The sequence below is a fragment of the Salvelinus namaycush genome, chromosome 12 (assembly GCF_016432855.1).
Source record: "Salvelinus namaycush isolate Seneca chromosome 12, SaNama_1.0, whole genome shotgun sequence".
In the NCBI taxonomy this organism is placed as follows: domain Eukaryota; kingdom Metazoa; phylum Chordata; class Actinopteri; order Salmoniformes; family Salmonidae; genus Salvelinus; species Salvelinus namaycush.
The window spans coordinates 23,270,203-23,292,914 of NC_052318.1; the positions used below are offsets into that span (position 1 = coordinate 23,270,203).

The 22,712-nt window shown below is 42.9% G+C and overlaps 1 protein-coding gene across 3 annotated transcripts; it reads right to left on the bottom strand.

The window, feature by feature from the left end:
• Nucleotides 1-312: 312 nt before the first annotated feature.
• LOC120057002 (transcriptional regulator Erg-like) lies at nt 313-22,157 on the bottom strand. Of its 3 annotated transcripts, XM_039005339.1 has the most exons (11): nt 21,997-22,157; nt 15,575-15,795; nt 11,283-11,437; nt 6,736-6,939; nt 4,505-4,585; nt 3,979-4,053; nt 3,440-3,502; nt 3,099-3,155; nt 2,956-3,003; nt 2,602-2,664; nt 313-2,434 (listed from the first exon to the last, which is right to left on the bottom strand). In XM_039005339.1, the coding sequence occupies exons 1-11, from the start codon at nt 22,012-22,014 to the stop codon at nt 1,914-1,916; spliced, it is 1,506 nt and encodes a 501-aa protein (XP_038861267.1). In that variant the 5' UTR covers nt 22,015-22,157; the 3' UTR covers nt 313-1,913. The 3 variants fall into 3 exon arrangements, with proteins under 3 accessions (XP_038861267.1, XP_038861269.1, XP_038861268.1); XM_039005341.1 differs by lacking the exon at nt 4,505-4,585 and having other exon boundaries at nt 21,997-22,156; XM_039005340.1 differs by lacking the exon at nt 2,602-2,664 and having other exon boundaries at nt 21,997-22,155.
• Between the last annotated feature and the right edge of the window lie 555 nt (nt 22,158-22,712).

The window sequence follows — 22,712 nt, forward strand, 5'->3', positions numbered from 1 at the left end:
CCATCTTTATCTCTGAATAAACCATTGGCTTTCAAGAATATATGATCCATATACCATAATGAGAGTGATGGGATGTTTTTATCTAAAAATAGCTCTATAAAATTCCATTACCCCCATCCCACACTGCTCTACTCCTCATCTCTGTTGTTGTGGCAACACTCAGGGTAGAGCCAATGAGGTTTGTCTTTTGGTTGTTGGCACACATCGACTGTGTTGGGTCAAAATAATGGGGGCAACTCCTCTTTATACTGCATGCAGACAGGGCACAATAACACACAATCTTTCACCTTCCAAGACAAGAGAGGACAGCACTTTGGTTGAAGATACTTTATTAGAAATGACACAGTAGAAAATCTATCAAAGTATATCATTTTTATGGTCCCTTTAGTAAACAATCTCAGTATCTCAGTCCTGTTTCTCAGCTTACAAGGCTGGCAGCTTATAAGTGTTCTACCCAAGCCTGCATCCCATAAAATAATACTGAACAGGTCTGAAATTACTTGCCTGGCCGACACAATCAGTTTTATATTAGTATATATAGTTTATGTTGTAAACTGTTTACAGAGCATAAAGTTCAAAGGCCACAACTGTTTTTTCATTGTTTACTGCCTTCTTTAGTCTATTTCAATGACATTTCTGTCACTATATCTATTATAAAAACATTGTCTGTGTCTTTGGCTGGCTGAGATCAACTCGTAGTGTATATATTGCATAAGTTATACATTTATCATATAAAAAGAAATATAACACTGACTTGTATACTTCAATCTAACAAACGCACAGCGTTCGCGACTCAGAAAAACAATAATACAAAATTGGAACTTTGTAAAATCTCTTCAGCTGAACTGGGAGTTTCTGTGGTAAGTCACTGTGGTCAAGAAAACTCCTCCTTCCTTATAAAAAGATTTGAGGTCACACACAACATTTTACGAATCGTGCTTAATTCCAGTTTTTCAAAATTTCCAAAACACAGATTAATTGATTTCAAGGCACTCTCTTTAAGAATAACAGTCAAGTAAAACAATCTTCCCTTTACGTTCAATAATGCCATATGCACTACTATGTAGTATAATAATACTGATAAGACATAAGGCAGTTTATATCCAAAGGAATAATACTTAATTTTTCACATATTTCAGTGTCTTTCATGATCCGCCGTCCTCTCTGATGTTGCCCCACCCTTGGTCACAAACAGTCTGTGAGTCCATGCATGGTCATGTGACAGGACCATCTAGCACACATCTACCCAAGGTGTTTCCTGCTGGTGCTTGTTTCACAGTTTACTACAGCCAAGTTTAGTACTTCTCCCTACTTCCTCTGAAGTACACACTCATCTGCCACACCACACCCCTCTCCACACTTACATCTTACTTATCTTGCCTCATCTTTACAGTCTTTGATATGTTTACTTCATTAAATAAGGTAGTTTAATAGTTTAAAAACATATATAATAAGTAACTGTTCATGCAGCTATTGTATTTTTGGGGTATATTTAGCGACCTTTATCAAAAGGACATGATCATGTTATATAATCCACTGATAACTCCCTTTTAATTCTACTCAAAGACGTATCTTTAACTGTTCTCAGAAGCTACATGTCGCACAATGCCCTTGGTCATAGTAACGTCCACTATTGCCCTTTTTACATTTACAGTTTTCCCTCCTATATCGTCTTATAGCGACATGTCTGTAGCCCTCCTCTTAATCCTTTACAGAACCTTGAGTTCCCTCACCTGCTCATGCCCTAGACTTACACCAGTTACCCTATCTCTACCAAAGTTCTTCATTATTGATCCTGCCCCTGTTTTTGTTTGGTTCTGACACTATCCAAACAGAAACCCTTTGTGTTTTCCCGTTTCTTCCCGTTTCTTCCTCCAGTTTTAGCGTAGCAAGACGCCCTTCCCTTGGCAGGTCTAATAGTACGTGCCCAGGTGGGAGGGCATGTGAGCGCCTGGGTGCCGGGTGTTGGGGTAGATACCTCCGGTGGGGGAGTTCCAGTAGGGGTTGGGGGCAGCAAAGAAGCTGGAGGATGTGACGGGTAGCGCTTGAGGGTGGGGCGTGACGAAGTTGACCTTCTGCTGGTGTGCATGGTAGGTGCTCATGTAGGACAGATCGGAGGGGTACTTGTACATGGAGGACTCTGGCGGGTGGGGCTGCAGGGCCTGGGCGATGCCGTGGAAGTCAAACTTGTAGGCGTAGCGCTTGCCGTGCACCTTGGTCATGATGTTCTTGTCGTAGTAGTAGCGCAGGGCGCGGCTCAGCTTGTCGTAGTTCATGTTGGGCTTGCTCTTCCTCTCGCCCCAGCGCCTCGCCACCTCGTCAGGGTCGGTCATCTTGAACTCGCCATTGGTGCCCTCCCAGGTGATGCAGCCGGAGTTGGTGCTGTCTGACAGGAGCTCCAGCAGGAACTGCCACAACTGTATCTGTCCCGAGCCTGCAGGCAGAAAAGGTGTCAACACAGTTAGAATTACTAATACAGGCCGGGATTCAAACCGCACTATGTCGACATCGCACTGCACTTCACTTTCAAAGGCAATTTCCTTGATGTTCACGATCGCATTCAGGGTAAACGCTGCGGATGTCAGCTCAAACATAAATTACCTTTAAAGCTCAAGAGTAGTGCGATGTCGGCGGATTGCGGTTTGTTTGAGTCCCGGCCAACGTCTGGACAGAGACAGGAAGTCAACAGGTGTAACAATTACTTATACAGTCGGGACAGAGTCAGGGAGTCAATATCGTAACAATTATAATACAGTCTGGAGAGAGACAGGTGGTCATCACCATAACGACTACATACAGACATGTTACAGTCAACACCACAACAACAACTTATTGCAACAGTCACCACCATAACAGCTGCTCATATAAATGGTTCCTTTGTTGTAATATTCATTTCTGAAATCGTACATTTTATCTAATGAAGTGATAATCACTCACACCCTCCATAAAACTCACCGGGGTTTGCCAGCCTGCTGCTCGTGGGCCCCAGGATCTGATAAGGATCTAAGAAGGGAAAAACATTCACATTAGTAGGAGAACATATTTTATTCAGCTCAATCACCATCTATTTCAGAGTACTGTTCAAGCTAATATCTTACCTAGCTGAGGCCTCTGCTCCTCTGTTTTGGTGACAATGACTGGGGAGGGCTGGGAACCTTGAGGGATAAAGTTCCCAAAATATTAGCAGGGGGTTGGTTTCCTTGAGGGCAATGTTCCAAGTGTATACAGTGGAGAAATATATTCTTATCTTGAGATATACAATTTTCTGTTCTCTGATTCTGCCCAGACTGTTTTATTTACGTCTAGTCCACAGGCTTGTAAAGATGTACCCTCTTAAATTAATTGTGATGTACGTTGACACATTTTCCAATAGATGAAAAGCAAAGGGAGTGCCATCTTTTGACAAAGGACTGATGTACAGTACATTGTGACTCCTTACCTTTGGTGGAAGATACAGCTTGTGTAGGCCATCCAGATCTTCTGGCTGCTTCATATGCCAGGTCTGTAAAATAACAGTAATGACAAGTCAACCTGCTGCCTGCAGTTATGAACCTTACCCCTAGATGGCGCTATGATAAAAACAAAAACATGATGAGTGAGTGCATTTCAGTGGGTCACCTCATCGGTCTGAGGTAAGAGTGGTTGATTGCCAGAAACCTTCCATAATACAAGGGGCCTAAACACATAGGCACAACTGCTGCAGTCTGGAGTATTATTTTAAGGGCAGAGGATGCTTGTGTTGAATATAAACAAATTAAAGCACCTTTAAAATATATTTTGACGAACGTCTTCTAAACATACCTTTGTATATGAGTATTTTTGTACAATAATCAAAATGTAGTACTTTGTCTGCAAGTTGTGTGGTTCCTTGTTTCTCCTTTACCCATGCACCTTGCTCCTCTAAGTGTAATTGGATGTGCTCACAGTAAGCTCTTATGCCTCATCTACATAAACTTGTAGGAGTGATGAATCACCCACCTGGCCTAGCAGAGACTCTGGGGGAGTTGTCAGTGGGATAAACGGTAGTGTTGGGGAAAATAAAACTTGCACCTCCTGTGGAGAGTGAAAGAGAGGATAATTAATGAATTACGTGAATGATTATGTACCCGTAATGTCACAACTTTTCATGACACATTGACTGAACGTTCCATATCCATGTGGGGAGGGATTTCGTGCAGCACAAGGGTAATTACAGCACTATGCATCAACGTTAGACTTTAGCACATGCCTTCATCTACGCTCTACAGCCACAATGCATTAATGCACCAGCATACAGTAACTTCTGCACCACATAACAAAAACACAGAAATAATAACAACCAGTATCAGATTCGATGACTTGATGCATAATCTGATAATCATATGAATACAAAAAAAGCAGTGTGCATGTACAGTATATAAAAAGTGCACTGAATATACATAGGTGGGCACTGTGTGAGTGTGAGGATACTGTGGTGGCGGGAGCAAAGCCAAAGGTAGAGAAGGGGGGGCAGGGGTCTCCTTACCTGTGTTGCGAGCATGCATTAACCGCGGGGAGTTTTGTAAGGCTTTGTCAACATCATCGGAAGTCAAGTGAGGAAGTGGAGCTGAGAAATAAAACATTCTTTTGAAAAAGAGATGAACCAAAAAAAGAAAACAGCTCAAAACAACCTATGATGTGCAAGGAGTGATGCGTTGGGGGGCGTCAGCCATGATAAACACAGACCTTTAGCGATGCACTAAGGTAAGGGCTGCTCTCAGAACTGCCATAGAGGCAACATTCAACAGGCAAGGAGCAGTACAGGGAGATAGAGGGTGAGGAGAGGGGAAATGGAGTGGGAAAGAACGAGCGAGAAAGAGAGAGCATGTAAGTGTGGAACACATCGCCATAGCGAGAGGGGAGACAATGGCAGGGAGGACCAACCCAAATAAACAGTTAATCACTCGTGCCCACATTTGTCTGTGAGAATCCATCGCTTTTCCCAATTTTCCCTCCTCCAGAGTAAATTCGGCGAGCGTGTGTACACACAAGGGGGAAAGAGGAGCAGAAACCATTACCAAAAACAAAAGGAGGAGAGGGCATTCTTCCTTTCCCCCCATCACTAGTGTTTTTTCCAGTCGAAGAGACCTCAAATACAAAGCCAGCCACCGTCAGGGTCTGTGAATAGTGTAGGTGTGCCTACCCACTCCCTTCAGACCATTTTACATCTAAAGCCAAACAAAAAGAAGTCTTTGGAGACAGATAAGTAGGCCTATTGGCATTTCTCTCTTATCAATTTCAAACTGCCCATAGTATTTAAATGAGGGGATGGGAACTGTTGATTGCACTAAAAGGAATGTATAAGAAAAGGTAATTCAAAAGATTTTTGTGAGACATGTTTCAAGAGAGCTTCAAGCACAGGATTGTGGAATAACACAAACAACAGCCCAGTTCAGAACGTGGTGGTACGCCACTCTAAACTCTGGACTCCTCCAGCTATCTGTCTGTCTGTGTGGTCTGTGTGTCTGGCTATCTTTCTGTTTTGTTCCTCTCTTTCTCCCATCACTTACCTCATCTGTACATCTGTGGCTAAACCCTACCAAAACCGACACTGATATCAAACAAACAAAACCATTAGCAGTCATCATGAGAAGAGTAATGGTTCATTGGAAAGTTGTCTGCACGATCAAATGGAACTTGGACTACCCTATTCTTGGAGAGCAGAAAGAGACAGACTATCAAAGATACACATAATCTCAAGAGTCTGACAAACCTTCTCCAATGACTATAAACAAATACGTCTCTTAAGATGGGTGTCAATTAGGACTTTGATGTAGTATATCTATTCCTCTTCAAAAACATGTTAATGATTTTATTATTGTTACACTACTGCCACCATTAATCCTACTACTACTACCCAACTACTACTACTGTCACATCTACTGCTAACAATTTAAAAACTGTGTGTGTGTGTGTGTGTGTGTGTGTGTGTGTGTGTGTGTGTGTGTGTGTGTGTGTGTGTGTGTGTGTGTGTGTGTGTGTGTGTGTGTGTGTGTGTGTGTGTGTGTGTGTGTGTGTGCGCGCAAGTGAACGAGCATGTGGATGACATGCACAAAAAAACGTGTTTGTGTAGAGGGGAGGTGAGGTGCAGTGGACAGGAAAGCAGGCCTTGGAGCAGTGAGTCATTCAGCCAAAGCAGCAGAAGCAGCAGCAACAGGGACTCCTTCACCAGGTTGCATTCTAATCTGTAGTCAAGCAAAATAGCTGAGGCCCTCTGGAGTACGTCAGTGAGAGCTCAGTTTGATTCACACTACACACAGACAGGATTACTGAGGCTCGCTACTGGAAGGCTGCAGGATCTGCCCTTTGCCCTAACTTTAACAAGCTATGACTTTCAACAAGCAGACACTTTGTTAACGGAACAAGTGTATCTTGTATCTCACACTCCCCTTTCTCCTTAATAATCTAGGCAAGTCTGGTTCTAGAGAGCCACAGTGTGTACAGGCTTTGGTTTCAGGCCAAAATGTAAAGCACCTGAGGCCTGCTTACCTTATAACCCCCCAGGACAAGTTTCCTACCTTACCCCTGGTATAGAGGTAAAGAATGGACCACCAGACTACAGCAGCCCTTCAGTAGTAGCCCTTTGTAGCATTTCTCTTTACCACCTGCCAACGCATTGTGTTGGTCAGCTGGGGAAAAGGGACAGAAGGCGGGAGCACGGAGAGGGAGGAGAGGAGAGAGGGATGATGAGGAGGAGAAGGAAGATACTAGACTCACTCTCTCTGAGGTAGTGCAGGTGGGAGAGCAGGATGTCTGCGTTGTAGCTGAGCGTGAGCCTCTGGAAGTCCTCCTTGCTCATCTTGCACAGGTCCTTGCCGTCCATGTTGTGGAAGAGAGCCACGTCCACGTCCAGCAAGCCATACTCCTTAACTGCCCACTCCAGCCACTGGCGTACATGCTCCGTGGACCAGAGTGTGGGATCTGCAAGGCCATGGACACAACATAGAAAGGGGGATGTGTTAACACTATAGAAGGGGTAAGATGCAGCGAGTAGCAACATGTAACTGGAGCAACTTATCCCACCACAGAGAAAGGAGAATGGAAACTCTCATAGTAAACTCTCACGTTTATACTTACTTATTTTCTTACAGTTCATACTTACTCTCATTCTTTATATGATAATAGTTGAGAATACATTTGCAATGAAACTGGTTTTAACAACCAACATTTTCTAAATAAATGTTAATTTGTGCAAATACAGTCCAATTACATGAGTACTGTGTTTAGAACGATGACATTCTCTTTCCCAGAGATAAGACCACTGTTACCAAACACACACACACCTAACAAACTTAACAGGATCCAAAAAACAGCTGACAGGTACAGAAACAAACCACACTGTCGTCTGGTCCTCCGTTCCAGCAATATTTAACAGTACCTGTAACTCTGTATCTGTGTCCCAAATGGCACCCTATTCCCTACATAGTGCACCACTTATGAGCAGAGCCTTATGTGCCCTGGTCAAAAGTAGTGCATCGTATAGGGGATAGGGTGCTATTTAGAACGCAGATGTAACCCTATCTCTCTGAGAACGAGACTACGAGCCTCTAAATATTTTTTTTGGGGGGGGGGGCTGGAAGCCAGAGTACTTACACAGGCTCGGAGAGCAAGGGGCAACGGTAACTCATCCCTCGCTACAGAGACACGAGGCAAGGATCAGTTAGGCGAAGGGGAGGCTGGCTGGCACTCGCTCTCCTCAGCCCTCAGGTCTGTCTCAGTGCAATATTGGAGGACTTAACCATCCAAACAATATAGTGGATGTGGCATTAAGCAGTGAATGCACTGTAATGCAGATTGAATTCAGATGGGACAGAAACTATAGAGGGGTGTAATCAAGTACTACATATTATAAACTGGGTAGTTAGAGCCCTGAATGCTGATTGGCTGACAGCCGTGTTATATCAGACCGTATACCACGGGTATGACAAAACATTTATTTTTACTGCTCTAATTACGTTGATAACCAGTTTATAATAGCAATAAGGCACCTCAGAGGTTTGTGGTATATGGCCAATATACCACGGCTAAGTGCTGTGTCCAGGCACTCCGCGATGCATCGTGCCTAAGAACAGCCCTTAGCCGTGGTATATTGGTCATACAGTATACCACACCCCCCGTGCCTTATTGCTTAATTATATCATAGGCAATACACTTTTGCATAACGTTTCTGTATTCTCTCCAACAATATATTATCCTATATAGCAGAGATGTTGGGTGGGGCTCTAGGGCCTCTTAAAATGCACTAAGGGGTGCATTGTGCATCATATAGGAACAGATCTGTATGTATTTGAAGTTGAAATGCCCTCCCCAAGTCCCTATACCAAAATATCAGGAATGTGTTTCCTATACGTAGAGCAGAGAAGCCAGTTGAATATTGACCTCCCATTACATTCCGTGGTGCAGTGTGTGGCTATTGTCCTCTAAATTAACAGCAAAAACAGGATGTTCTTAACATGTCGCGTCATTGTCCTTGTCAGCTTCAGTTGGAGAGGAAGTTGCACTATGCCAGAAAAACTGTGTTGCACAACCTCCAGATAGAGAGTACAGTGCTCCGGGCCGTCAATGGACAGGTTTGTCTTTGGGAAAATTACTCTAAACAAAGTTTCTCTATGGTTATTTTCCATTGGATACATTACTGTGGGCGGCATGTAGCCTAGTGGTTAGAGCGTTGGGCCAGTAACCGAAAGGTTTCTGGATCGAATCCCAAAGCTGACAAGGTAAAAATCTGTTGTTCTGCCCCTGAACAAGGCAGTTAACCCACTGTTCCCCGGTTAGCCATCATTGTAAATAAGAATTTGTTCTTAACTGACTTGCCTAGTTAAATAAAGGTTACACTGTGACAAAGGATCTAGTTTGAGCTTCATGTACACTATGGGTCAAATGTTTTAGAATATTCAAGGTTTTTCTTTATTTTTACTATTTTCTACATTGTAGACAAGACATCAAAACTATGAAATAACACATATGGAATCATGTAGTAAACAGAAAAGTGTTAAACAAATCAAAATATATTTTAGATTTGAGATTCTTCAAATAGCCACCCTTTGCCTTGATGACAGCCTTGCACACTCTTGGCATTCTCTCAACCAGCTTCATGGGGTAGTCACCTGGAATGCATTTCAATTAACAGGTGTGCCCTCTTAAAAGTTAATTTGTGGAATTGATTGACTTCTTAATGCGTTTGAGCCAATCAGTAGTGTTGTGACAAGGTAGGGGGGTAAACTGAAGATAGCCCTATTTGGTAAAAGACCAAGTCCATATTATGGCAAGAACAGCTAAAATAAGCAAAGATAATAGACAGTCCATCATTACTTTAAGACATGAAGGTCAGTCAATACGGAAAATTTCAAGAACTTTGAAAGTTTCTACAAGTGCAGTCGCAAAAACCATCAAGCGCTATGATGAAACTGGCTCTCATGAGGACCGCCACAGGAATGGAAGACCCAGAGTTACCTGTGCTGGAGAGGATAAGTTCATTAGAGTTACCAGCTTCAGGAATTACAGCCCAAATAAATGCTTCACAGAGTTCAAGTAACAGACACATCTCAACATCAACTGTTCAGAGGAGACTGTGTGAATCAGGCCTTCATAGTCGAATTGCTGCAAAGAAACCACTACTAAAGGACACCAATAAGAAGAAGAGACTTGCTTGGGCAAAGAAACACAAGCAATGGACATTAGACCGTTGGAAATGTGTCCTTTGGTCTGGAGTTCAAATTGGACATTTTTGTTTCCAACCGCTGTGTCTTTGTGAGACGTGGAGTAGGTGAATGGATGATCTCCGCATGTGTATTTCCCACCGTAAAGCATTGAGGAGGAAGTGTTATGGTGTGAGGGGTGCTTTGCTGGTGACACTGTCTGTGATTTATTTAGAATTCAAGGCACACTTAACCAACATGGCTACCGCAGCATTCTGCAGCGATACGCCATCCCATCTGGTTTGGGCTTAGTGGGACTATCATTTGTTTTTCAACAGGACAATGACCCAACACACCTCCAGGCTGTGTAAGGGATATTTTACCAAGAAGGAGAGTGATGAAGTGCTGCATCAGATGACCTGACCTCCACAATCCCCCGACCTCAACCAAATTGAAATGGTTTGGGATGAGTCAGACCAGAGAGTGAAGAAAAAGCAGCCAACAAGCGCTCAACATATGTGGGAACTCCTTCAAGACTGTTAGAAAAGCATTCCAGGTGAAGTTGGTTAATAGAATGCCAAGAGTGTGCAAAGCTGTCATCAAGGAAAAGGGTGGCTATTTGAAGAATCTCAAATATAAAACATATTTTGATTTGTTTAACACTTTTTCTGTTTACTACATGATTCCATATGTGTTATTCCATAGTTTTGATGTCTTAACTATTATTCTAGAATGTAGAAAATAGTAAAAATAAAGAAAAACCCTTGAATGAGTAGATGTTCTAAAACTTTTGACCGGTAGTGTAGTTCACAAAAAGTGTAGTCATTAAAACCCATATGCACATAGGCCAGGATTTTATTTATTTTTGATGCATCAAGAAGTGACTATCTAATGCAGATCTATGACTTTATATCAAAGAAAAAACAGTGTAGATTCTGAAATATTTACAAAGTTAGCACCTAATTTCAAAGGTGCTTTATTTTGGCTATTCTGATTCCTCTTTTTACCCAAAAGACACAGCACAGCCTCATGGATGTTCCAGTCAGGATTCAGTGTTGTATTCTAGGTGTGTGAACGGGGAACTGATAAAATACTTTTCTCCCATTTGGCAGGGACTCACATCCCCTCTCCACCCTGCTCCTTACGCCACCCTGCTCCTTATCCACCCAGTTGGACAGACACCATAGGAAACCGTCTAGACAAGGAAAAGCACACTCTGCAACAAAACGCTGGGGCTTCTGTGCTGCAGATAACAGGAAGTCTCTCCTTGTGACAGATGAATGTATGTGAGAGACATGAGGTCCCCTAATCGAAAGCAGTGAGTGACTCACATGACTGATTGGGACTGGTATTGAAGGCTCCTTTAACCGCAGAGGGCAATGCCCTGCTTCTCATTCTAAAGCAGGTCCTCTTTAGCTATGTTTACATGTGTACATAGGACACATGAGCTCGTGAGCTAGTTCACATCAGACGAGATGTGATTTTTACTATCATCTCAACTGAAGACAGGTGAGTCGACCCAAGGTAATTGAGAAGATCTAACTAAGAGCTTCAGTTGTCTAAAGAAAAGTGTTCTGGTGTTCAAATCACTGTGGTGTCATTTGATGTGTTAAGTTGCTCTGTTACCTGCGGGAACAATGACACGGCGCTCATTGGTGGTCATGTTGGGGGGAGCGATGTGCTTGTCCTCCAGGTAACTGCTGTAAGTGACAGGGGTGCTGCCATCTCCTCCACTGGACAGCTTCCCGTTCTTCCCCACGCTGCATTCGTCAGGAGAGTTTCTGTCAGGACAAAACACAGAGGGAGGAGTGGGGTCAGTCACAGGGAGGCGGAGTCATCCACATATGGGCGGAGTCAATCCCAGAGGGGCGGGGTCAACCACACCTGCAATGCTCATCAAGACTATTGGTTTACCTAACTGGTAACACTACACTGGAACATCTGTTAAACGACTGTTTATAAACCATTAGTAATTTGTTTGTAAACCATTAGTAAAATGTTTGTTGATGATTATCTATCTGTATCTATGTATTATCCCATGCATTCATGTTGACCCAAAAATCTCCCCATAACATTGCTAGTGTGTGCCTTGATGCTCAAACAGAGGAGACCGTGTAATTGTGATGTCAACTCTCCTCCCACCACAGACTGCAAAACAAAGTATTCTCAGATTTTTTGTCTCTACCATTCCAATCCATTATTCTTTCGAATATCCCAGCTATGGCTGCAACCTGTGCCCCGCAGCTCTCCTGAAGCCACATAAAAAGACGGATCTCCACTAAAATAAAGTGGAGGGAGGGAGGCGTGCCAGGGGCCCTGGGCCCCATAAATGACCCCATTCCAAATGACTCTTCTGCCATTATCATAGCTTCTGATTCCCCCGGGGCGCGGCCACCAGATGGGATGGATTACCCATGGAATGTCATATAAATTCATATCAACCTGCTGTGGCCAAGATATGAACCATTTTGGAACCATTTCTTGGAATCTAAGTCATGTGTCAACCAACTGTTGGCCTCTCCTGACCCAGCCTTGATGGAGAGTATGTCCTTGCCACGGGTACAGCCCCCAGATGCATGTGATTTGGGAATAGCTGTTTCAAAGTAAAAACACATATAAGTGATTTATTCTCAGATCTGCTGTTGGAGGGATTTTTTCATCCAGTCGTATTTCAATAATCTTAGTCCCAAAGATTACAGTAACTATTTTATGGCACTATCATAAAGAGACGTTTCATACTTCTTCTGTGAATTAATTGCCTATAGTGCTGTTAGTCCCAAAGACTGTCCAATGACAAAATGTTGATGGTCATTTATTTTTCCTACAGGATTATTCTTATAACCGGAATGATCCCGTTTCCAGATTGTAATGTTAACATGAGACTTTCAACTGAAATTACCACATTGCTGCAAAGTGGACCACCTTAAATACCTTGTTTTTCACTTGGCAGAAATTCTGCCTCCCAAAGGGGGTCTCACTTGTGTCCATAAATGTTAGCAACTTGACTGCAGAAACTAGAGACCCCATTCAATGGGGTTCAGAAGGTCAACATAAAAAATCAGGTGAAAGCTTCACTACAAATATTTCCCGTGGAAGACAATAGCCGCTTTCAGCCAAACAGCACAACCTGAGTGATTGCCTTCCTCTTCCCAGAAGATGGAACTCTCATCATTAGGGAATCCATCATTAAGCCAATATGGTATCTGGATCTACGAGTTGAGCAAGGGGTGAGATATGTCCAAGGTGTGACTTGTACTGAAAGGTCCCTCGGAATTTGTCTGATTGAAAAACATTCTGCCAGTTTGAGTTTGACCCCAAAAATTTAAAAGAACGTCTGATACTAAACTAGGCCAAAATAAAACTTTAAATATGAACAGGAAGTTGGGGGGAATTCAAATGATCTTATTTACTATAAAACATACCCCCCAAAAACATTTTCTTTCGCAACACTGTTTTAAGGATCAAAACAAGCCTAGACCAATTCGTTTTATAGAACATTTGCTCATGCACAAATCATACTTCACATGCATTCCCAAAATGTAATGCACAATGCCCATACTTCTACAGTTTTTATCATATTTCATTTCAATCAATACAGAGAGAGAGCGAGAGAGGAAGAGAAAATAAGTAACAGAATTCATCTTTGCTAATTCAAAATGCATGCTTTTTTCTTGCGGCCCAGTTTCAGAAGAAAAACCAAGTATCTTTTGCAATTGGAGAGGGAGACAACGAGATTTCCTTTATGTAATCAATTTACGCTTGCTTGAATTTAACAGTTTGGGCAGAAGATCATACTACTGCACCCTTCCAAGATTTTATTGTGAAAGTATCTGATGTTCATTTGACTGTGGAGAGCAGCCATGTCACCACATGTGCTGTTCGAAAAATATCACAAGAACTGGGGATGTTATCTATTATTGTGAAATGGATTGAGATTGTATTCAAAGGGCGGCGACTGTGGTAAATTTGAGCTAATTAGCCAAAACAAATGAACTATGTTGTGTTAGAATGTCTGATTAAAGATGAACGCAATGGGATCAATGGAAAACTAGTATATCTGTGTGTCTGAGTCTACTGTGGAAGTCTCAGTGTCTGTGTGTAGACATATGCATTTGTATGTGATGCAGCGAAGTGCGCTGCAGTTCAGCCCTGATTAGTGTGTGTGTGTGTGTGTGTGTGTGTGTGTGTGTGTGTGTGTGTGTGTGTGTGTGTGTGTGTGTGTGTGTGTGTGTGTGTGTGTGTGTGTGTGTGTGTGTGTGTGTGTGTCCGAGCCCATTGGACATAAGTTCACTTACTCTATTGTTTCCCACCCAGTATGAGTCACCATCAGAGGCTTACGGAGGCCAAGCAACTGTAAACTGCTCTCCACTGGGCCCAGACACATGCTAAAACACATTCAACCCTCTATCACTGTAGAGAGAAAGAAAGAGACAGATACAGAGAAGCAAAAACTAGAGACAGATATAGAGATAAGAATGAGAGAGAGAGACAGAGCGAGGTAGACAGAAAGAACAAACAATCCAAGGGAATCCTAGCGTAGAGGAGTGCAGGCGTCTCGTCGACCTTGTCTTGAAGCTAACTTGTTCATTGTTCTCCAGGTTTGGGTCAGCTAATTAATCTGCCAAGAGGTTGGGCTCCCGGGCCCACTTCACTTCCCATAAACCCTGCTGCTGCTCACTGAGGGTACTGGGTGGGGGTGATGGAGGGGGGCATGGGAGGGGAGGTCCACAAACCCATTAAATCCAGATAATGAGGGTAGCCTCAGGACCCCTGCTAGCCCCCATGTCAACATTCCCCATAATAATTTCCATCGCTGAGGCTATCTGTCACCCAGCTGTACCCTTACGCTACCTCCCTTTTCTAAAGCTTCAGCCATAAAAAACCCATTGCCATGCCATGTAACACAATCTTTAAGATTATCAACTCTGGAAACTAGAACCAAACTCCTGGGATGTCGGAGTGCTTTGGAACACTCCGGGTTGAGCTTTGGGTCCCCAGATGCTAGCATACACATGGTGTGTGCACACACAGACACACACACACACACCTGTCCCCCCCCCCCCCCCCTCCAAACACACACATACATTTATTTGGCAGTACAGTAGGCCTCCCTCTAGTAGCCTAGTGATTGGAGGGGAGGATGGTGGTGTGTGCAGGAGCAGCAGTGCTGTCTGTGTTGATCTCCGCTGTAAATCTTCCTCTGCTCCCTGACTCGTCACTAATTGGAACAATCTTTCCCATGTCTCACCGCCAGATAAATAAGGCCCTCTGCCTGGGTGTCTGTGGAGAGGCCTGCTCCAAAGATGGAGATGGCTGTGTGGTGATTGGAGGGTGGCTAGATGGATGGAGGGGGGGTTCTTGCGCGTGTGAGATGTGATAGAAATATGAATGCAGTGGCGGTCCTTCTATATTTTTTTTGTGGTACAGCTGTTTTGAGTTTGGGATTCCAACAGCAGCGACTGTCTTGGATTGGGTCTCAGGCAGCTTTGCCAGTTTTTTTTCACCCACTGAAAACCTCAGTCAAGTTCCTCGTCTGTTTGGCAAGTAGCTTGGCTGCTGGCTGTTACTGTGTAGGCCAGGCGAGACTCTTTACTATTGATGGACGTAAACAGCAGACGTCCCTTTAACTGACTCTATACCAGCGCATTGAATTTTCTGCCCCCGTAATTCAAAATATTTACATTACGACGTTCGATTTCAGGCCGCATCGACCCACATGTTTAAAGTACATTAATAGAAATGCAGACAATAGACAGGAAATCAGGGCCACAGGCAGCCCGGCTGCAGCCCAGTGCACAGTGGACCCCAGGGTGTAAAGCACTGTGTCACTTCGCCCCTTCTAATGCTAGCACTCTCCAGAGCTCACACGATATGGGCCAGACATATGTAAAAGTGAAGCTAAAGGCGGACTGCTGTACCTGTTGCCGTTGACCTGTCCACTGTTGCACTCCATCTTGATGGTGACGCGGGCGGGCGGCTGGGACAGCCAGTCCTGCTGGTGCACCCTGGGGCTCATCTTGGCCGTCTGGCCGTACTCGCTGGCCGCCGCCGCCGCCGCCATCTCAGCCTTGGCGTGGTGGGGCGTTCCGTAGGTGCACTCGAACAGCGACTGGTCCTCACTCACCACCGACAATGCTTCCTGTACGCAGAAAGAAAGCGCAAAGACATATCCCTCTTAGATTTCTATTACAATCAAAGCTCCATTCACTTGGTTTACAATCAACTGGTTCAGATTCATTAAGTGTGGATTTTGGCATGAACCGAGTATGATTGATTTGTGATCCATGGGGCTCTGCTCAAATTGCAGGTAATTTGGGACCGGTCCGTGATTTAAACCCTAAGCTCTATGCACATATGTGGTGGATATAACATTAGATTGCAGTCTGATGAATACCTCCTTGTGCACTCATTGTTTTGTGGGTAAAATGGCAGACAGAATGACCCCTGGAAAACTCACCTGAAAACCAGGCCCCCTCATTATAGAGGGATTACCATGGCCAGTAAAAGTGCTCCAGTTTCATTCACTTCTACCTGGGTTGAATTAGAGCACAGAAGTATACGCTATGATTAAACCAGCAGGGTGTCTACCAGGCTCTATATAAAATATATAAAGACCTCATTATACATGAATAATATCCACATATGATCGACAACATGGGCAAAGAGTACCAATATTAACCAACCTGACCCTCTAAACTACCACACACCCTCTTGATCATTAACGTTTCAGTCATTTTGTCCAACTTTTTGTCTTCCTCACAGGACAATCGCTACATCCTGGCATCACAGGTCTGAGGTAAGTTCATCCGGTGCCATCTAGATGGGATAGGCCTCCTAAAGAGTCTGGGTTACTTCCTGTAATTTTTTGGGATGTTTTCCCCTTTTTTTTCTTAGTTTTCCCCTCTATTTATACAGGTTATTCTCATTGAAATTAAATATATTTTACATGAGAAATCTGTTAGGTTCCCCTGCTAGCCACTGTCGCCCAAAGCCTGCTTTAGGGGGTTTACACTTTTGATTTCTAATTAAATACTCTGTGCCAATGGCATCAAAAAGTCCCAAATCAACAAACATTTCATTAAATGTTTTAGACTTTCTCAACTGTTCAGTATCTCCCTATCCCAACACCCCCAATTTAGCTGTAGAAAGACCTGAGAGTTTTTTTTATTTCCAGGTATTCTTTAGGTTATTGGGTTAGGTCAAGGCATTCTAAGCATATTCAGTCATTCTTGGGGGAAATGGAAATTGAGACTCTACTTCAACTTTCATTCCAACATCCATTTGTTGTGATGTCAGGAGACCACAGTGCAGACCACACTCATGATTATCTCATCACTGGGTATACTCCCTGAAACCACAAGGTCCCCATGTGACCCCACAAGGTCCCCAAGGTCAGGTCCCCATGTGTCCTTCATCCAAGAAAGATGGAATCATATACAATACAAAACGCTTTTAGGATTTGTACATTTAAAGATTAAATGCATGTTCTAGCCAAGGAATTCATTAAATCTGGATTAGTCTAGTGTTTATCCTTCATTTATTTCAAAGCCATTCCTGTCTCCTCCCATCAACTTCAAATGAATGGGATCCAACAGTAAAAATCCATTCAACACCAATGACTAACACAAACACATATTTTCCCACAAATGCCATGACATGGCAACCTGTCTCTAATTTTCCCAGTATTGTTCATAAAATCTCTTAGCCAAATCCTGTATTGCTACATATACCTTAGAGGGCTTCCATCTGAGTCAAACACCAACCCTTCTCTTCTCTCTTTACTCTGAGTTCATCAGCCCTCCTCAACCTGCCCTCCTCTCTCCCTCTCTCGTGGAAGGAGTGCCCCTCCAACATCTCGGTGTAAGTGACCCACCCTGATCTCAAATCACTTAGGAGGAAAAGGAAGCTGTGTCGGAAAGCAGATTAATCTAGTGGGGACTGGTCCTCCCTGATATGTCAGCTGCAAACCACATTACAGAGCAGGCTCGGCACATTGACCGTCATCTGAGAGAAAGGGGGGGGGGGGGGGGGGGGGTGGGGGGGGGGGGGGGGGGGGGGGGAGCGGGTCCAGGGGTTAGAGATAGGGGAGAGCAGAGCATAATATACACGAGGTGACCCCAGCCAGCATGAATAAGGGGCACACACACACAGCTTTTGTTCACCCAATGCAAACAAAACAAAACCACATCCATTCACAGCTAATGTTCAGCCACACAGCTCCATACTTCCTGAGCTTTGATCCTATGGAAAAGACCATAAAGCCAGGAACTGACCAAAAAACAACCAAAAGATAGGCCACAGAGAGATCCGTCATCAATCACAGCTGGGATTTTTGATAGATGTGTAGCCATCGTGTGCCATTTTAATGCAGTCTGTTTACATTGTGTCTGGGAACAACTTACAGATTTAGGATTTTAATGTGATCACCCTGTTGCAGGAGAACTTGCCTGAAATGTAGAAAAGGCTAAACTTGTACTGTATTTTAGGTTTAAAAAGGCTTTAGAAGTTTGTAATTTCCACTATGAAAATTCAGAGTTGATTTTCCCTTATGAAAAATGTATCAACCCCTACAAAAATGTCCACTAATTATAATCCACATAATAATTCACATTTCTTGTTGCTGCAGGACTATTCTTTTCCTGCTGTAGCAAACTGGATCAATTTAAGATCCTACAACTGTAAACACTGGAAACCAGTTATTATAAAATATTTGGCCATCCTGAAGCCAACAGAAATATGTGACAAAATAACATGACACTAAATACTAGATTTGGCGATCACAACATAGAGAAGATTCAGATATTCCATAAACACCAAGACAAAATGAAGCAAACATAATTCGCCTTTAGATTTAAACTAAACTAGCTTAGATCACAACAACACAAGAGTCTGGCCAGGTTTCCATCTTGCCCCAAACTCAGTACAGTGCATTCCTCTATGGTCCATTATTCCTCTTCTAAGGAAAGTGAGAGATTTTTTCACAACCTTAGTGTCATGGTCAAAGAAAATGAACACAGAATTAGGCAGGGAAGAATGAGGCTGTGCTGAGCCCAGTTTTCCTACCGAACAGTGTCCACCATAGAATAACTCATATAATGTAGACATTCAGGGAGGTCCTCTATGGGAGCGTGTAGTGGAGTTCCAGGGCCTGCAGCATGGCCGTCTGGGTAGGGAAATGAACTGCTGACCAGAGGGCAGCTGGTTCAAATCAGAACTTGAGCCGCTCTGAGGCAGTATAGTAAATTACCCTCCATAAATATTGAGCTTTATAAGTGGAAATTGGTATAGTACACTTAATTTCACCTCATATAATGTTGTCTATATCACATTTAATAACAGTCAAAATCATGTTAGCCTGAGCTGGTTTACAGTACTTTATGGTGGACATTTTGTCCTAAAACATTTATTCCTAAACCTGCTCCAGTGTCTCCAGGGTCATTCTGACATTATAAAATTACATAGAGAGCCATATTCACAGTGTATGAGTAGCTCTAGTCCTGTACTCCCTCTCAATGGAGCCATTGGACCGATTCATGGAGAATGTCCCAGGCAGCCTTCCCAATGAGACATGGCGTGGTGTGGCTGAAGACAGGAAGCTCCCCTTCTCCCAGCATTTCCTGCGTTTAAAGTTCCTGATAGTGGGGGAGGGATATCGGGAGGTGGGGAGCACAAAACAGGAAGTGCTCATCGTTGGCATTTTGATTGTGGCTGAGATTTGGAACACTAATGGAGTTGATGGCCGGATGAAGAGAGGGAGAAATAGAAAGAGAAAGAGAGGGAGTGGGAGGGAGTTCGCCCTGCAATTTCTATACAGCAGGCCATTGGGCAGTTCACCGCAGGTTGACGTTTATTTTAGTCTTGTCCTGGAGGCAGAACTGAGCAATTTCCCCTTAGATAGGCCAGCTGCAACATTGGCAATTGTAATAATTTGCTTTTTGGTCTAAAGGGTTAGGGTTAAGGTTAGGTTAGAAAATCAGATGTCATGGCTTTGTGGCTATGCTATCTAGTGACCACTTTGCAGGGCTGCCTCCAGAACAAAATGCAGTAACATCAGTAGTGCAGGTTATGGCCTTCAATCGGGGGCAACCATTCTGGATGTTGTTTTAGCAGCTCCCTCCCTGATTCCACCAATTAAGACTACCTTAATTGTCATCTGGTCAGACAGGCAATATTGGGGTATCCTACTATGAATTGACAGAGACAAACCTTCCCAGTCCAAAACACAAGATCTGTTATTTTTCAAACAGGAAGAACACCTGTGTTACGTTTCCACGAAAGCCATTTTGTTAGCATTGAAAAGCAGTCTGATTTGTACATGACTGCTGGAAAACATGTTTTGTTTCGCAATTGAACACCACAGAGAGAATGTTTTTGCCTCGTAGAGATCCTATGATGAATAACTTCCAGGGGCCTTGATTTGGCAGTAACACGTGTTATGGAGAAAGAGACGGAGCTGTTGCACTTATGTGTGAAACTATAGTACAGGATGAAACTTGGAACGTCAAAAGCCTGGAGAGTTTCAATTTGAAAAATTATGGGTGTTTTTATTTCCATAGGTCAGTGACAAAGATTGGCCAGAGCCTCAGACCTCACAAAGACACAGAGGTTGGTTGGCCACAACTTCCTGGATCCCCCTCTGGTATGTGCATTACACACACATATACACACTATCTGCATTGTTTGTCTCAGTTCTGTCCATAGGCGGGCATGATAAAATGTTTTTGTTTGTGTCCTGATATTCTGATGTGGTTGACTCAATGAACTGAATGCCACACTCTTCATTGTGTAATTAATTGTACATTGTATTAAGTGTATTTATTTTTTACACATTTACTACTAAAGAAGTGGCTATGGACCAGCAAAGATAACAGGTTGATCTACCAGTGAACATTTATGATTGGTAAGGGATGAGATCTGTTCTTGGATTTTTTTTCTCCCTTATGTTCTATGAACATTGCTTTCTAGGTGTGTACTAGATACTAGAGGACCCAACTCACTGACCCTAGGTGAACTGTCTAAGACGATAGACTGTCCACTGGTGCCATAATGTGTCTACAAAAAGCCAGCCAGTGCATCGAGAAGGTGTTTATAAACAGCGGTCACTCTCCTCTCTGCCTGGGACTTCAACTCAACCACGGTCCCAGTGCCACAATATCACGGGTCACAAAGGAGCAAGCTCCCTCTCCAAACATTTGGGTTCTACTTCCATACTGTACCTGTTTACATTGAATACCAGCAAGACAGCTGATTATGTAATTATGGCTTCCCTGCTTTTGGATTATTGCTCACACTGTGATTTGGCTGTAAACATCTTGTACTGCCACTGGCAGACGCAGAGGGTGGCAATATTAGACGCCATGTTGAATTAGGTTTGCAGGTGACTGACTCCCTAGCAGGACTCTAAATTAAAACATGTAATGCGTAGCACTGGAGCTCCCAACTTTAAAGTTAGGAGCACAACATAAAATGTAGGAGCACCAGAAAATATATATTTATATATTGATTGAGATATAGCCTATGAGTTCCAGCTACTTCTGAAGCATGTTGTGCCCTAGATTATTTGATTATTGTAAAAAGCAAAAAAATGCTTTCCTCCTCTGTCCATTGTCTAATAGGTGTTGTTACAGTAACTACACAAGGGTAATTACTTGATAGACTAACACTAGGAAAGCCATGTCAAAGTATTAACTATTTACTACTACTATTTACCATTCATTTTGATTATGATGTTAACATAGGCATTAATGCAACAATAACAATAGCATGATAAAATGTCTTCAGAGAATTTAAACCTCCCACTATTTCAGTTCCTTCAGCACAGGATTGCATTTTTCATTTCAAAGTATAATTTTCGCAGATGGTTCTTTGACAAATACCTAAGACTCAACCCCCCCCCCCAAAAAAATACCAATACATAAGAATGCAAAAAAACGTAAAAACGTTTTTGTAAAGGTAAAAATATCAACATCAAAAACATAATAAATGTTCAAATTGGTGCCTCTCCATAATGAATAAAATGTTCAAGAAATGTAAATTCCGGTTTGTTTTATTTGTTTGTAAGACAAGCCAGGTCAAATCACTTCAGCGTCCGAAAGAACGAAATCTCAGATTTTGTTATTAACCCAAAGATTTTTGAAACCGTACAGCCCATCCGCATAGGAAAAAGGAAATTTGCAAGGAAATCTTGTCGCACCTCTATGGCAGAAGGGTGTTACCCTTCGCCTGCTTGGTCAGTGTTTCTTTAAAGTGCCACGAAAACTAAAACAATGCCCAAGCACTACGGAAAATAACCAATAAAAAGCCAAAACTTTGGCGAAAAAATAAATAAAAATGTACTTACCTTAATGGTGCTGGCCATATTTGTTCAGGACCTCTCAGTCCTGGTAAAACACACTGGTATAAATTTGAATATAATTTATTTCTGGTCAGCAAGCTAGTTGAGGTTCCACTAAGCGGTGTTTGGAGCGGATGAGATTGTGCTAACGTTGGGAAGTGAAGTCAGCCAATAGCAGGAAGAGGTTTCTATTGGTTCTGGCCACCGCAACTCGAAGAAACAGGATATTTGGGAGAGAGGAGATAAGAAGGGCTAAAAACAATGTTGTTATTCTTGATGATGTGTGTTAGAAGTTTTTATTTTTAAGTAAGGAGGGGTAAGGTTGTAGAGGGGAGACTAACTAAAGGCTGATCTGAGAGTAGGTTCTCTACTGAGGCAGGCAGATGTGAAGTGTGTGTGTGTGTCACACACATAAACCGGTGACAGGATGCAAATGTCTGATCATACGATCCATACTTGATACGCTTGCCTGTCATGTGCCTCTATAGAGGGCTAACAGTCGAGGATGGCTACAGTGAGTACAGCACCAACCTCTCTTGCACAGAGCACTCAACACTGTTGAGAAGATCATTTCACCACTTTTGAACAAGGGGCATTTCAACATTACTACACTTAAACCATTTTTTAAAATCAGGTTTAAGTATATTCCAGTAGAAATGAACCTTTATAAACTCACTTAAATAACAGGTCACATGTATGCCTCAATTTAGTAGGCTACCTAC

What these genes read in the sequence shown, in the direction of transcription:
- LOC120057002 (XM_039005339.1), bottom strand. An exon ending in CCGTGTCATTGTTCCCGCAG is followed by an intron (nt 6,940 to 11,282) that starts GTAACAGAGCAA and finishes ATGGCCTTGCAG; the next exon opens with ATCCCACACTCTGGTCCACG. An exon ending in GGAGCAGAGGCCTCAGCTAG is followed by an intron (nt 3,004 to 3,098) that starts GTAAGATATTAG and finishes TTCCCTTCTTAG; the next exon opens with ATCCTTATCAGATCCTGGGG.